At 42.8% G+C, this 15,184-nt stretch overlaps 2 protein-coding genes and 1 long non-coding RNA gene across 25 annotated transcripts in view; 1 reads left to right on the top strand and 2 right to left on the bottom strand.

Moving 5' to 3' along the window:
* Positions 1–7,424, bottom strand: part of rgs12b (regulator of G protein signaling 12b) — a 50,103-nt gene extending 42,679 nt beyond the window's left edge. For 6 of the 11 annotated variants that reach the window (XM_030431538.1, XM_030431594.1, XM_030431585.1 and 3 more), the window contains exons 1-4: positions 7,293–7,424; positions 4,793–6,094; positions 4,243–4,482; positions 2,321–3,304 (exon numbers count right to left, since the gene is read on the bottom strand). In XM_030431538.1, the coding sequence (XP_030287398.1) occupies positions 2,321–3,304; positions 4,243–4,482; positions 4,793–5,872 (2,304 nt within the window). In that variant the 5' untranslated portion in view covers positions 5,873–6,094; positions 7,293–7,424. Of the gene's footprint in view, positions 1–2,320; positions 3,305–4,242; positions 4,483–4,792; positions 6,095–6,266; positions 6,619–6,653; positions 6,837–7,292 lie in introns of those variants that run through there. The other 5 variants (XM_030431573.1, XM_030431548.1, XM_030431556.1 and 2 more) reach the window with 5 other exon arrangements.
* LOC115590307 (uncharacterized) lies at positions 6,400–13,455 on the top strand. Of its 2 annotated transcripts, none has more exons than XR_003985743.1 (4): positions 6,400–6,444; positions 8,718–8,803; positions 9,036–12,478; positions 13,207–13,455. It is a non-coding gene; the product is annotated as an uncharacterized LOC115590307 (long non-coding RNA). The 2 variants fall into 2 exon arrangements; XR_003985742.1 differs by lacking the exon at positions 6,400–6,444 and adding an exon at positions 7,040–7,189.
* The window catches only part of htt (huntingtin), a 32,568-nt gene continuing 27,127 nt past the window's right edge, over positions 9,744–15,184 (bottom strand). For 7 of the 12 annotated variants that reach the window (XM_030431461.1, XM_030431499.1, XM_030431477.1 and 4 more), the window contains 4 exons: positions 13,594–13,813; positions 13,200–13,362; positions 12,279–12,439; positions 11,897–12,161 (listed from right to left, as the gene is read on the bottom strand). In XM_030431461.1, coding sequence (XP_030287321.1) covers positions 11,948–12,161; positions 12,279–12,439; positions 13,200–13,362; positions 13,594–13,813 — 758 coding nt within the window. In that variant the 3' untranslated portion in view covers positions 11,897–11,947. Of the gene's footprint in view, positions 12,162–12,278; positions 12,440–13,199; positions 13,363–13,593; positions 13,814–15,184 lie in introns of all 12 variants that reach the window. The other 5 variants (XM_030431485.1, XM_030431493.1, XM_030431522.1 and 2 more) reach the window with 2 other exon arrangements.

Genomic DNA, 15,184 nt, shown 5'->3' with positions numbered 1-15,184 from the left:
TGCGGGAGAGAGCGCATAACAAGTGATACTAATGAGTGATTAATCAATGCTGACAGGCTCCAGAGGCCAAACTGTGACACATGTTGAATGTGACTGGCTGATTAGGAGGAGGTCTTGTCCGCATTTCATCAGGAGATGACCAGTGGTGTTGCCTGGATACTGCCTCAACCATGCGTCTGTATGTGTGTGTGTGTGTGTGTGTGTGTGTGTGTGCGTCAGATAACACAAATTGAACACTCGATTACGTGGATAAAAACATTCCCACATGACCCCTGTTTAACCTGGTCATTTTAAAAAGGAATTTGTGATGGCAGTGAAGCTGAAAGTAAACTAAAAGATTTGGACTCAAAAGGAAATGATGAAGTGTTGATCGGACTCTGTGGTGCTGCAGTTGTTTTGGGTGTGGCTGAGCTTTTTCAGAGAAACACTAACACCCCCCCCCCCCCCCCCCCCCCCCCCACACACACACACACACACACACACACACACACACACACACACACACACACACACACACACACACACACTACGCAAACTACGCAAACTATCAACGTCACAGAAAAGAAGGCAGATGAAGTCATCATAATCGAATAGTTCTCTTTGATTCTACAACTCATGGAAAATCATAACAATCACTTTATCACATCTCAAGGGTCAAGAATTCGTCACGTAAGGAGACCAATCTTGTCTGCGTTCTGTGGACAGCGAACGTAGGGTACCAAAATGGATTTCTAGGTCTTTTTTAATGAAATTTATGTTTCCCATGGATATTCATGAGCATGTAGGAGGCTTATGGAAGTGTAAATAGTGAAATAGTGCCACCATGTGGCAAACACTAAAAATTAATTAAGGAAAATGCATAATAAACTCTATCACCTATATACTGGGTAACAACTCAGTTCTAAAACTTACACAGTATACTTATAATAAAGAATGACTTATGAGAGACAGAAGAACTTCTACATCGATACAGCGAGGCTTCATTCATCACAGCAGGATCGGAATTTATTTTGCCTACCAGTAATGATGGCTTACCATGACACCCACAGCCTTACAAGCTGAGTGTCTCCAGTCAGAGGTCATTGTTCAGAGGGGTTAACATCCACCTTCCTGTCACCATCAGCCTCTACCCTGCCACTGGCCTTGTAAACACTTCCTCTGATTGTTCCCTGGGGGTCCCTGGGAGCCTGTCTGCTGCAAGTTTTGATGGGGGAAGCCCCGACACTCCTTTAATATTAAGGAAACAAGAGTATAGCCCCAGTAGCTTTCTAATATGTAAATGTAGACAGGGGCAACGCAACTGTTTCCTACATGGTTTTAGGATTCTGTATAAGTAATTCACAATAGCGCTGTAGAGACATTAATGCAGAAGGAATCCTGTCAGGCTGGATTTTTGGATCTTTCAGCTTTTGTCTAAATATCTTCCTTTCTATTGGCTGGGGAAAAAAACAGTCAGTGAATAATGTGTTGTATCCCAACACAAAAGCATATGTATTCTCACAAAGTAATGCAGCCAATGAATTCAAGTGTAGCGTCATCTTAATTAGTTAAGGACAATTTTCATCTAACTGTTTCTCACATTTCTTATGTAACCATATTTAAATCGTCATAATATCCATATGTGTGCAAAGATGCCTTAACTGAAACAAAAAAAAACCTTTACACTTTCTTCTTTAAAATAAGTCTAAAGCCTGCTCTGCTTGCATTGAGTCTCATTACGTTGGGAAACAGGTGGTTTTCAGGTGAAGGCAGATGCCTGGCTGGTGCATAATACATGATCTGATACTGGAGCAGTGGGGATAAATAACTTATCAATCCACTTGTACCAAGTCTGGGGAGAGAGCCAACTTGAGTGTTGTCAATGTTTGGTTTGGTTGAAGAAACTACCTCGCAACTTTCAGAACCACTGGAAAGTTTTACATCTGAGTGAGAAAGTAACTTTGTTCAAGGACCGAATAGGTTAAGTGCTGGGTCTCTCGTAAGGGAGAGCGTGAGAATGCGATGGAGAGCGGAGGGATGAGCACAGATGGATTTATAGCCTCAATAAACTGTAGTCTTGGACACACTCTGGTCAGAGTAAATTTCCACAGCAGGGGTGTGTTATGGGGGATGCTACCTGCTGCCCGCGCTTCTCATCTCATGGTCAGTTTTAACACAACTCTTCCAAAAGCCCACAAACTAGCAGAAAGCAGCACTGTAGTAAGACAGATCTATGAGGTTGAATTCTGAATAGAAATGGATAAAATACTTTCAGAGATGTATAAAAAAAATCAAGGGTTATTCTAATTAAAATACATTTATAACTTTATCAAAAACGCACCTTTTTCTCTCCCTCCTTCGCATTCCCTCGTTTCTTCTCTCTTTCACTCCTTTCTGCTCCAGCTCGATCCCTGTCTCCAAACAGTTTCTTGGCCCACTCGTCTTTCTGAACAGCCAGCCGGTGGGTGTGTGAGTGGGGATGTGAAGGAGGAGGAGGCTGGCTCCCTCCAGGTGGTGGCAGGTGGTCTCCGGGGGCCAGCGGGGCCCGGTAGCGGTCGGCAGGGATCTTATTCATGGGTGGGGGCAGGGTGCTGCAGTTAGCTGATGACCATCCGTCGGTGGATTCAGCGTATGACTCTTGGTCGCTGCTCAGGCCCTGGATGTGGCTGTGGTGGTGCTGCTGACGCCAGTCTCTCAGCACATGGACTGGCAGCCACCGCTGCTGCTCCACCCCTACTGCTACTCCTCCACCCCCTCGCTTTTCTCCTCCCCCCACAGCTCCTCCCCGCTTCCCTGGTGAGTAGTGGTGTGGGTGGACCCCTCGAGAGTGCCTGCCAGGGACGTCAGGGTGAGCCAAGGGGAGAGGGTGAGGGAGGTCAGCCAGGTGTGGATCGTGACGGTAGTGGCCATTCCTCAGAGCTGGAGGAGGAGGAGGAGGTGGGTGGGAGGCCGCGGCTCCTAGGATGGGGCTCCAGGCCTGCTGGGACGAAGGTGGGCTGTCCCAGTGGCGTGGCCCAGAGGTGTGGTTGTGGTTAGGAGGACCCCCGAGGTCGACTAGAAGCACCCTGTTGCTTTTCTCTTCTGGCAGAAAGTTGCCGATCCCACTGTCACTGTTACTGCTGGTGCTGTGGTTCTGCTGGGCGTCATTGTCTGGATCGTGGAAGGCCCGGGCCCTGACCCCTTCAATGTTGTCCCCCATGTCCCGGTAGAGGACAGAGACAAACTGGAGGAGAGGCTGAGAACTGGGCGGGAATTCCAGGCAGCCTCCTGTGTCTGGGTCCGGGGTACACTCAAAGCCAAACCTCCGAGCTACACCTAAATGTACCTGAAGAAACAACAGTCATCATGAGACTATGTCAGTCGACGGGGAGACAACAATAAAACTGAATAGGAAATTATTTGAATTGCTGCTATCTGTTTCAGATGAAAAAAAAAAGTTAAATAAAAGGTAGCTAGTTTGCATAATTTACATTAGATTTAAACAACTTTAGACCATCTGTTAAAATAATCAGTATTAATTAAAGCTTTAACTAGCATCCCGGCTAAGTATCAGGTATTTCCTTATTCAAAGCATAATTTGGGGATTTCAGACCATATTTATTTATTTGTGTCATCAACGGTTTTGTGTCGAGACAAAATTGAACACAATCACATTTGAAAAGTATGGCATAATTTGTTCAACATTTTTCATATTCTTCCATCAAAGTCACTGAGAAAAAAAGAATAGAAACCACAATATTGTTTTGGCAGTGGTACTCAAAAAGAAAGATAAACAATTCCCGGAACAATTTTCCACCATTTCCACCCCTGAGGACGATCTTGTGAGGTTGAAACCAGTCTGGATTTTAAATGAATAAGGCTGAATAAATAAAGGCTTTTCTTTTATTTCTATTTTCATTATAACCTTCTTTTTCTATTTCTATCCATCTACATGTATTCTTTATTTTATACTATTACTTTTTTATTACTTAATATCATTATTTGGGTTTTTCTTTTTCTTCTTCTTGCCCTGCCTGAAGAACTTCTGTGATCAGTTTTTTTATCTTAAAGAGTGCCTGGCAGTCAGTGACTGATCGTGTGACTGCTGCATTTGGAGTTGTGCTGGGATTACCAGCTCTTATTGCAAAATAGTGTAAAAAGAAAATAAAACCCAGTTCTTAATAATAGTGGATTTAATGTTGTGATGAACTGAACAGTGTTATCTCCCTTTCATTGTGATTTGTAACACCTCATTTCATCTCTTCACTTTCTCTTTATTCATACCTGGTGATGACACAGTTCTGGATCCACTATGAACACGTGACAGGAAGTCCTTAAACCGCCCTCTTCATCTCGTCCGTTGCTGAAGTGACAGTCGTCGAGGTCGTCAGTCGCCTGCATTGTGACTAGACCGAAGAATCGGCGGTCGTCGGGACAACAGGCACTGAAAGCTAGTTTTTCTGCAGGATAGGTTGCCAGGACCTGACCTCTGTCACTGCACAGCCGCACACTGTCATGCATGACCTGGTAGGACATGGCAATGAGACAGTAACAGTTAGCAGGTATCATTAATAACAACATGACACACTTTCCATGTCAATACACTGTGTGTATACAGTGAAAATAAAGTAACCAATCTGATAATTTTTTCCTGGTTTTAGCAGTTTGAAGTGTAAATGCAGTATGATCAATTCTTGATTTATCTCGGGGTTGTACTCAACAATATAAAGTTCTCAAGGCTGTCATGATTAAGGTGCTGATAGTTTTTTTTTTACTAAATCCAAAGATTAAAAATGTGTTATCAAAAGATGGTTCACAAATCATTCAATCACACCTTCATGAGGACCAGTGAATGGATCTTTTGCTCAGCCCGGAGGCGCCTCATGCTGCATCTGATGGCTTGAAGGCTGTCATTCTCTATGCTCGTCCCTATGGAGGCCAGCTCGATGGAGCCCAGATAGCCAACAATCATGCCCACATTGAGGATGCCCTCACTAGGCTCTAGGACCAAGTCACCCCCATCTCCCACATCCAAGTCTTGCTCTTCATGGTGGTGAAGGTGGAGATGACGAAAGTCGGAGTCTAGAAAGACCGAGTCGTCATTCAGAACTTGGGCCATCTCCTCCTCAGAGAGCAGGTTGGGGTTGCTCTGAGAACGGGAGGCGTTTCGATATGGCGGGAACTCCGGATCAGACAGCGGACGTGGCTTAGATGATGAGCTGACCCCAGGCCTGTCCTTGTCTGAGCTGCTGGAGGAGTGGCTGGAGTTCTCAAAGATCATGTTAAAGATCCCTCCAGACTGCAGCTCTGCCACAACTTTCTCCGCCCTGTTGATGCCAAGCTGCTTAGAATCCAGTTTGGGTTTGTACCAGCCCCCACGGGCTCCACCTCCTGACCTGCTGTTATTGTTGTTGTTAACACTGTTGTCATAGAAACCATCCAACTCGTCATCACTAGAGCACGAGTCCAGGTAAGATGCTGCCATTGTGTTGCTGCTGTGGTGACGACTTCCAGCTGTGCGCTGGTGGTGATGGTGCCGCCGGGGACGCTCTCCCTCAGCGATGACCAGCTTCAAGACGCCAGAGCAGCGTCCAATCAGCTTGACCACATCCTCATGGGATGCCTTCGAGACGTTGATGTCATTAACGGACAGGATGTAGTCTCCTGAGCGCAAACCCACATAGTCCGCAGGGCTCCCTTTCAGGATGCAGCTGAGGACACATGGACTTTGACCTGACAGCGTAAAGCCGTACCCCGTTCGTCCTCTCGCCACTTCCACGGCTCGGATACGACCCTGCTGGTTCGAAGAGGAGGATGGAGGAGGCGGGTTCAGCCCACTCCCACCACATTGGCGTCTTTTGGATGATGAGTCCCCTTGCCTGAACATTGTGCCAGGGAACTTCCTCTTGTCCATTGATCATGCACGTGTCAATCAGTCACCATAGTTCTGCTCAAGCAGCAACACGGGGCACATCCAACTTCAAACCAAGATGCTGTCGAGCTTCTACGAAAATGTGAACAGCAGTCCTAAATGCAGCAGAGGGGTGAAAGTGTGGCTTCAGTTGTGGCACGGCCTTGCTACTGTAGCATTCCCATCCTGGTGTTACTCCCTCTCCCAATTCACAAGCCCAGCTACCTGCAGAACAACAGAACACAACCAAGTCAGTCACTTGAACCTCTTTTGCATGCTTTTGCTCTCTCTAACTGAGCCTCTGTCATACATTTATCCATCAAACATGCTGTCTGCCTGGTCTATAATAAAGTTATTTTTTAAAAGCTATGGATATTATAATAACTTCACATATTACCATATTGACAGTTCATAGCGCACGTTAAGGGGAAGGGACTTTACACACAGCCAGACCTGTGCAGGGTGGAGTCTGTACAGCACCGTCCAATGGGGAGTGTGTTACAAACCAGAAGCGTTTTCACACCTGACAGGCATGCAGGTAAACCTAGACTGACCCAGCCTACAACAACTTCATGGTAACTTCAAGTCGAGATTTTAATTGGCTTATCGCTGAGTACCAACGCAGACTGCTGCTTTCGTTTGTCTAAAACAACTCCATTCTCACAAAAAGTGAAACAAGCGGAGGAAGATGTTAACATTAGCTGAAGTTAGCTGACGCGTTAACAGTATCCGTTAGCTCAGTTAGCCGTACATGCTAGTAAAGCTATACATTCGCGCTGCTCACAGTGGTCGCAGTTGTAAGACAAAAACAACCATGTGTGTGTCACTTTACACTCAGAAGGGCATGCTTTTTTCGGTCAATTCTGAAGAGTTAGCCACGACAAAAAAAAAAAGTTTCTTGCCGTTACTTTGCTGTTCAAAAGTGCATCCACCCATGCTCAAACTCTAGTCCCGCCCCCCGAGTTCCACTTCTTTGGAATGTCGGTCTGTATCTATGGCAACGGCGGTGTACACAGACTTTTATATCCTGTCATTGGTTTTCCCAGTTGTCAGTCAGAGGGCGAACAGTTATGCGGACAAATTGACAAAAGTTAGTTTGAGAAATCACAAATAAAAGTAAGAACAGTAGCTCATTCCACAGGTGTCAGAACTCTGTCACAACAGGGCCCGTTCGAGTCCGCTGGTACAATGATTAGGAGTGTTATTGGAAGCAGCGTGCGCGTATCGATGTGTCTTTTACTAACACGCAGCTAGTCAAGCAAACGACAACAGCTGGCCACAATACGTCTGAGTTGTAAAGCACGGACAGCGAACTAAAAGGTGGATGCAGGTCCTTTTTTTTTTTTCTTTTTTTTTTTTATGTTCCGACAAAGATGTTTGATCTAGCGGGTGCAATCGGCGTGGCATTGGAAAAATGACTTACTTGTCCGTGTCCGACGGTGATGCTGCTCGGGCTGTATCCATAGTTTGGTAGCTAAGGATAGTAAGGTAAACTCAGGGACGATGGGTAAACAAAAGAAAAGGCTGCACCATCTGGCGAAGTAGCCTTAAGAGGAGGAGGACTGGAGGAGAGGGAGGTGTGCTTAGAGCGGGACGCGGAGGGGGTGGACGGGGGGGAAACTTCAAAACTGTCTGAATAAGGCAAGAAAAGACATTATAGAGCTTTTATGAAGTTCATTAACTTGTTGAAAAAAAACAAAAAAACATTAACCCTTATTAAAGTGTATCTGGGACGGAAGTTTATGTAGGCTGCTTGACCAGTGCATTTTATTTTATTTTATTTTTTGTAATGGTCCTTTAACTACAGCTCACACTACTGCACACTTTGACAAGCATCAACATCACGTTAACACTGCAAAATGAAACAGTTGTTCCTTCTTGCCATTGAATTAAAGCAAAAAAAAAAAAAAAAGTCTACTTAAATGAGAAATGTGCATGTCTCTGTCGAATCAGCATTGTGCAAAGAATCAATAAAGTATTGACATTTTTATAGCTGAAAACATACCTGTAAAAACAATGTCTGTAAAAAGAAGAAAGAACCCGGTTACAGCAAAGAACAGCAGAATTTATTTGCAAGTAGGATTTCACATACAAGTACAATTTGCTTTGGTGTATTGGTGCGTTACAATAAGCGCAGCATGACAAAATATGCAAAACAACGTACGCAGGAGTGTGCAAAAGTTCACAGTAGTAAGTTAAAAAAATATATTTGCAATGCGCAGAATAGAGTCCAACACAAACCTGATGGTTTAACAGTTAATTATAAGCTTTTATAAAGTTCTTGTAATTGTGGAATATAGATATGAAACATATCTGTAAAAAGTTCTAAAACATTACTAATTGAAATAAAACTTTAAAAAAATTAGATCAGCTTTATGTGATGGTTAGTTTTATTAAGTGCTGTGCTTAGTGTAAATCATACATCATACAATCAGACATGATAAGCCCTTCCTAATGTTCAGCCAAATAAAGTGTTGGCCACGTGCAGTTGCTTAATACCTGTGCCATCATGATTTCAGCTCAGCGCTTCATGAACCATATGGCAGCTGTCTGCTAATCTTGTTAATACCTTTTAATCATGAACCTCCTATCTTAATGGCTGCTGTAAAATGGGCAACATATGCTTTCATACTGCAGAGGTCTATAAAAGGGAATTACAGCCGGGCTGGAAAAAGGAAATTGTACAAAATTTGATAACTGGATCATGGAAGAGCTCAGTTAGAGGTCTGACAACATTATTCAAATGCAGTTTTCAATAAAAGACCTGTACATAAGCAACTGTTGGTAAAACTGTGTTTTCTCTCTGGGGTTTCTGCCCAGCTAAGCTTGACCATTTGTTGCCCATCAGGCTAGTCGGAGTTGGCAGGCGACAGGTTTTTCTTTCTGACGGAGCGAGTGTTGCAGATCATGGTTGGATCTTCACACACACACACAGTCAGTGAATTCTGTGTGTGCCAAACAGTCATGTTTGTAATATCAAAACACAAAGCACCTTCTGCTGGTTTGCCATTTTTTTTAGGAAGTCATACAATTCTCAAACATCACACAAGATAACATCTTTAAATAATTTATTCATTTCTACAACAGACCATATGCAGTGATTCATCTCTTTAAAGTATTAAAATCAACAGAAATACACAGACTCCTTAAGATATTTTTTTCACAGGCTATTGGAAAAAAAAAAGAAAAAGTGAAGGAGGCTCCAGGATTCTGGTGAGGATCCAGACTGATGAAACTGAAGGGGAATCACATCATTCATGGTCAGTTCTTCTTCTGCTAACACCTTCAGAGAATCATTGTATAAATCTCACTTGTGTCACCAAACTGTATTTTTCTGGAAAGGGGAAAGAGGTATTCTTTTAAAGCCAAGCACCAACATGCTAATAGAAAAGACAGTCGTCAATAGGGGCATGTAAAGAACTTGGCAGGGCTGAGGTTTAACGATAGTAAATCCCAGCTTTTTTAACTGAGTTGTAGATTCTACAAGTGGAAGAAAAATAGTCTTAAAGAGAAGCGTGTTAAATCAGTTGAACATGACCTTTGTCGAGACCTCCACACCCACCTCCCAAAAAACACAAAAGATTTCTGGGTAATCGTATTACCACCCCCTGCAGGGGTCGTCAGTCAGTCTTTTGCTCATCCAAAGCCTAAAGGACAAGATGAAAAGAACATGCCCTCTATCCGGTTTGAATAACTGCCTTTAACTTTATAAGTAGTGAAGAAAGATAGATTTGTCATCCTCCATTTGTTTCCTCACCACGAAAATCCAAAGTGACTTTAATGAGACTGTTGATCGTCTGATTTAAAATTTAAAAAAAAAAAGATTCATTTTATCCACTTCAGGGAGGCCTCTCATTGGAATTTAAATAACAGCTACAGAGGACTCAGTCATTTATTGTGTGAATACATTAACATGATGAAAAGGAAGCCAGTCACATTGCTTTTAAGGTTGGAAAGTGGTAAGATACTTAACATACCAATCACTGATGTTTTACTTTTATGTACTGTAGGACTCATTGCATATTAAAAAAAAAAAAAGCGCCTAACATCATGAGGAACTTCAAGTTTTTAAGTGCTAGGTGTATTTAATATTCTGCACAATGACAATGAATGGTGAAATATTTACCAATCTTTAAACAGAGACAAAACAATATTTAAAGCTCAACAAAAACAGAGACCTCCTGGCGTCACATTAGGCTACACGTCCTCGTCTGTTGATTTGTCAAAGCTGCTGTTGGTCACTAAGGTCACAAGGCTCCCTTTGGATTGTGTTGCATCTCTTCCACACAACAGTCATGGCAACCATTCCCTGGGAAATACAGTATTAAGGACTATGCAAGAAAATAGCAGTAATGCTAAGCATGCTTTCAAGCTTTCAGTGTACAGGACATACATATATTCAGTCTTTATCTAAGGCAAGTGTATGTACAGAGTAACAACAGCCAGCACGCTCCCAGGCAACTCAAGGTCAAATCTTCAATAAAATACTATAAGCTCAGAGCTTTCTGCATTCTGCTGATTCACAGACTTTTCCTTTTCTCATCATGTGTGCGAGTTTGTGTTAAGACAGACAAAAGAAAATGACATCACATTATCTTACCGTCTATTCCGAGATCTCTCATCTTTACACAGTTCTTATTTTTATCATGCACCATGGCTTTTCATATTACTTTACAATGACTTTTTACAAGATACGAAGGTAACTCCATTTAAAGGTGACTGCAAATCACTTCCAGTCTTATTACAACAATAGTCACATCTTACATCCTGAGAATTAAAAAAAGTACAAGAAATGGACAGGTGGAATAATTCAGGTGCACTGGGGAGCATACAAAGACTTGAATGCAGTTTAAAAAAAAAAAAAAAAAAAAAAAAAAAAACACTAGACAAATATAAGCAATGATAAAAATCATAAGAGGAAATGCTTTCCTCCCTGCTACTGGTTAAAAAAAAAGACAAAATCACTGCAATTTTGGTATTTTTCTTGCTTAAGTGTTAGTATATGGACCCTTACACAGTTACAACTATGCTTCAGTTTGAAATGGGATATTTTTAAATACTTCCAAGTATATACCCGTTCAGTTCTTTGTCCCCCTCATTACAACATCAGAAGAGGCCACTGCACAGACAAATATTGTAGCAACTTGCTGAAATAGGTGCAAACAAGTTGTCCTTCCTGCAGCGACAATTGCATCATCCATCCCCTGCTTCTCATAGTCATTGGAAAGAAAAACAAAACACTATGGCTATTAGTGATCATTCATACACATACAATATTTAACATGTGTCAGAATGACCACAAGTAATTTAAATATATATATATTAAAAAAAAAAAAAAAATTCTTCAAAGATACTAAGTATTGACAACATTACGCAGGCATTTCTGACCCGTGTGTCAGCCCATTGTCAGTGTCCTAACCAGACCTAAGCACTCTTCAACAAAACACACTGAAAAATAGACGCATTGAAACTTTAAATATAGTAAATACTTTGCATTTTCTAATTTTTTTTTCTCTATCTACTTTACTGACATCACAATACTCAAGCAAGTCCTCACAGGAAAATATAAATCCAATTTTGTGTTTGATTAATGTTATTTTATGTTTTTAAATCAAGGTGCTGGGTAGAAGGAAGTGTTCAAGGTGCCGTCATTCGTCTCCAGGAGTGGTCTGTTGGGGGAGGGGTTGTGTGGTTGTAGGCAGAACCACACAGTTTAAGGGTTTTGCAGCCAGAGTCCTTCATATAGGTGCCCTCCTCAGACAATCCTTTTTCATCTAACATACATCCTAAAACTTAGTCAGATCTCCCCTTGGTATTTTATGTTCACTCCACTGAATTTATCGTGGTGACTTCAGTAGTTCTACTCATTTACCCACGGGGGAAAGGACGAGGCTACAGTAGATTTTTTCTAATGACACATTCTGTGCTTCCCCTCCATCACAACTCAAGGGGGAGGTGTACATGGAGATCTAATTTCTCGCCCTACCACATTTCCTCTCTCTAATCCACTTTTCTCCCCATGCTTCAGTCCCCCCCTGGGCCTCTCCGTGCCTTCTTGTCCATCTCAGTCTACTGCCCTCAGAGTGACGTGTCCTGGTGGATTGACTGCAGGCAGCCCAGCAGCTGATAATAAGGGCTGCCTGGCGAGGCCACGGTCTCAAAGACTGACTGGAAAGCCCTGCGGTCCAGTTCCTCGTCAATCTGGTGCCGGTAGAAATCCATAGCCACCAGGCAGAACAGGTTGACATCCACCACCTCGCTGGAACCCATTCGGCTGATCACGTGTGGCAGTCTGGTAGAGAGCAGGGGTTAAGGACAAGATACCACAATGTTTGGTATAACATACATTATTAGGTACAAACAACCCAATCACAGTCCTGTTCATGTGGCTTTTATCATGCAAGGATACAATGCTGAGATCCACTGGGAGGTGGAAGCAGAGACAAAGAAACAGGAGAGGCTCCACATGGCCATGGCCACTGGTGTCCTCTGAGTAAAGTTGGACAAGGACAGCAGAACCCAATCTCGCACCATAGAAGACTGGCCTGTGGCATGGAGTGTCTGGAAAACCTGGAGGCGTGTGCAGAGAAGAGGGACAAGCAGGAAAAGGTGAGAAATCAGACTGTCAGAGAAACTCAGCCTTTTTCCCCCTTTTGGAAATTGGAATCAAAAAAATTGATTGTAACTACTATCCTGGAAAATGTAACATCTTTTAAATTAGCACCCAATATTGGCATTTCAGGCTAGAAAGGCTGCAGATTCTCAGTTGGCATTTTACCTCAAAACAGTTAACCAGCTTTGCAAGACTTAAGCATGATGCAGTGATTTGCAAAACCTGCCTATGGATAACATTTCAGTATAAGCATGGCTGAACTATGCTGCTTCACATTTTCTTCTACTCCAAATTCCAATGGAGTTAATGTCAGTTTTTTTAACATCCATGTATAACAGGAACCCACCGTTTGTGCTCCAGCTTGATGTTGCCTTGACAACTTATTGTCTGGTTGTAAAACAAATGAGCTGGCTGGGGTGGTAAAAACAGAGGGGACCAAGCAACTTTACTGAGACTGGACTTCATTGAAATTCTGTAATGCTCCCTGTGCGAAGCAAACTGCAAGTATGGGTACGAAAGAAAAAAAATGCTTTTGAGTATTGCAACTCTTCTATGGTCAAACAACTCAATTACATATTAAAGAATGAAACATAAGACCCAATTTGGTATTGTGAGCCTAATGTAACCAAGTTTTCAATCCCATTATTTGGTATAAAATGCATTCAAATGGTTGAGTGATTTTCTTTCTCATTTGCATGGATTTGTGCTGCTGCTGACCTTGTAGACGACAGTGGCCATGAATTGAGGGTAAGGCTGCTGATTGGACAGGAACTCTCCGATGACCTTGTTCATGACGTCCTGTGGTGGGAAGAAGTCATCCAGAAACTGCGGCAGTATCCTAGCGACCACCCGGGCTTCGCTAGGTAAACCTTTCCGGATCCTGCAAACAAGAAACCCCGGAAGAGCAAATGACGAGGGGAAATAAGACAATTGCTACAACTGTATGTCAAAAAGCAGCCACCATCCAATCAGCTTGGAAACTACAAACCCATGGAGGTCAAAGATGAAGAAAGCTGCAAATTTAAGAGTTAAAATCTGTTTTGTTGTTTTTTTTTTTTAAATCATACAACTATATAAACCCTTGCATAATGGATGGCATGTGTGTGCGTACCTGTCAAAGAGCACAGAGACCCTCTCCATGGCAACAATGATCGACTCGCTGTCTGGGGCCTGAGGGTCAGAGTGGGCAGGGCGACTGGCAGGGCTGGCTTTCTCCTTGCCTGAGGAGAAACCAACATGACCCGCCGTGACGCCCACCGCCTCTGCTACGGCAGAGCCAGAGTCAACCTGACCTCTAACCCCTGTCACGTCTGAACCCGACGCAAGCACCGCTGAGAGGACGAGAGGGGGGTTGGACCAGTGGGGGAGAGGTTAGAGTGGGAGTGGGGACACCAATATCACAATTTTGTTGACCTCAAAACTGAAAATTGGTGAATTTCTTGGAGCTAATAAGCAGGTTTTCTGTAAGTGACTGGTGCTTAACGCATCAGATTTGTCTTGGGTACATAACATACTAGATTAACCTCTCCTGTGACCTGAATCTGCTCCAGCTTGCTTTGCTGTGCAGCACATTAAAAAAAGGGAAGTATGCAGGAAGTTAGGAGTCGGAGCTGGTGTTTATCTACAGGGGTTGCTGGCTAGCTCTTGGCAACAAATTATCCAGTCACCATATGGACGAGAGCATGCCAAGAGTCGCTATAGTTAGTAGGGGCCGACGTAGGGATTAGAGGTAGGGTATATCAGAGGTATGCATACAATATATGTATCACATGCAGGAAGCAAGCATGAAAGGGTTGGTTAGTTTAAAAAAAAAAAAAAAAAAAAAAAAGTCAAGCCGGTCGTATTAGTCACCATAATAAAAGGTTCACAGTAAGTAGGCGTTCGAGGCAGTGGGTGTTATGACAGCCAATATGTGAACTTGGCCATTGTACACAGTTTGAATAACAAAGTATTTTCAGTTGCCTCTGTACACTGAAAGGGTAATAACGTTTTAAAGAAAGTACAGTAACTACTGTATTTTCTTTAAACAGTGATGATAAAGATTGAGACTGCAGAGATTTTTATGACACTGTCCATACATTGCTTAATATAAATAATATGCTGTATGTGCACAGCTGTGAGCTGCATGCAAGAGTGACATGCACGATCAGGTGGAAGTGAGTCAGTTACTTATGGGCTACAATTTGTAACAAGTTGATTTAGTAATCAACTGCGGCAATCCTAAAAACAATAGTCTCATCCAAAAATGTGAAAATGCTCATAACAATTTCTCTTTTGTCCAATTCAATTTAAGAAGCTGAAACCAGCAAATTGACATTTTTGCTTGGAAAATTAGCTCTAAACTAATGCGACACCACCTAAGACAGCAGAACGTATCCCACTTTAATATTGAATCAGTGCCATTTACAATAGCAAGTGCAAATCACTTGTGGCAGAGGTGGACGGGTTATGTTGCAGCAGGGACAATGTCACATTTTAGTGTACATACTACCAGGAAGGAAGGGGATCAGAGCACAGGAAAGAAATGGACACAACCTTGCCACGGCACTATGGCATTGTAAAGTAAAAAAAGAAAAAGAAAGAAAAATGGTGCAGGTCTGCAAGCTTAACCAATATCAGTGCAGCATCTGCTTCTGCGAGGACAACGGACGATAATATAGCCCACTACTTTTTTGAATGTCCATGCAGGCGAGTTAGCCACC

The sequence above is a fragment of the Sparus aurata genome, chromosome 1 (genome assembly GCF_900880675.1).
Source record: "Sparus aurata chromosome 1, fSpaAur1.1, whole genome shotgun sequence".
NCBI lineage: Eukaryota > Metazoa > Chordata > Actinopteri > Spariformes > Sparidae > Sparus > Sparus aurata.
The sequence above is the reverse complement of the archived record's forward strand: the minus strand, read 5'-3'. Positions and strand labels throughout refer to the sequence as shown.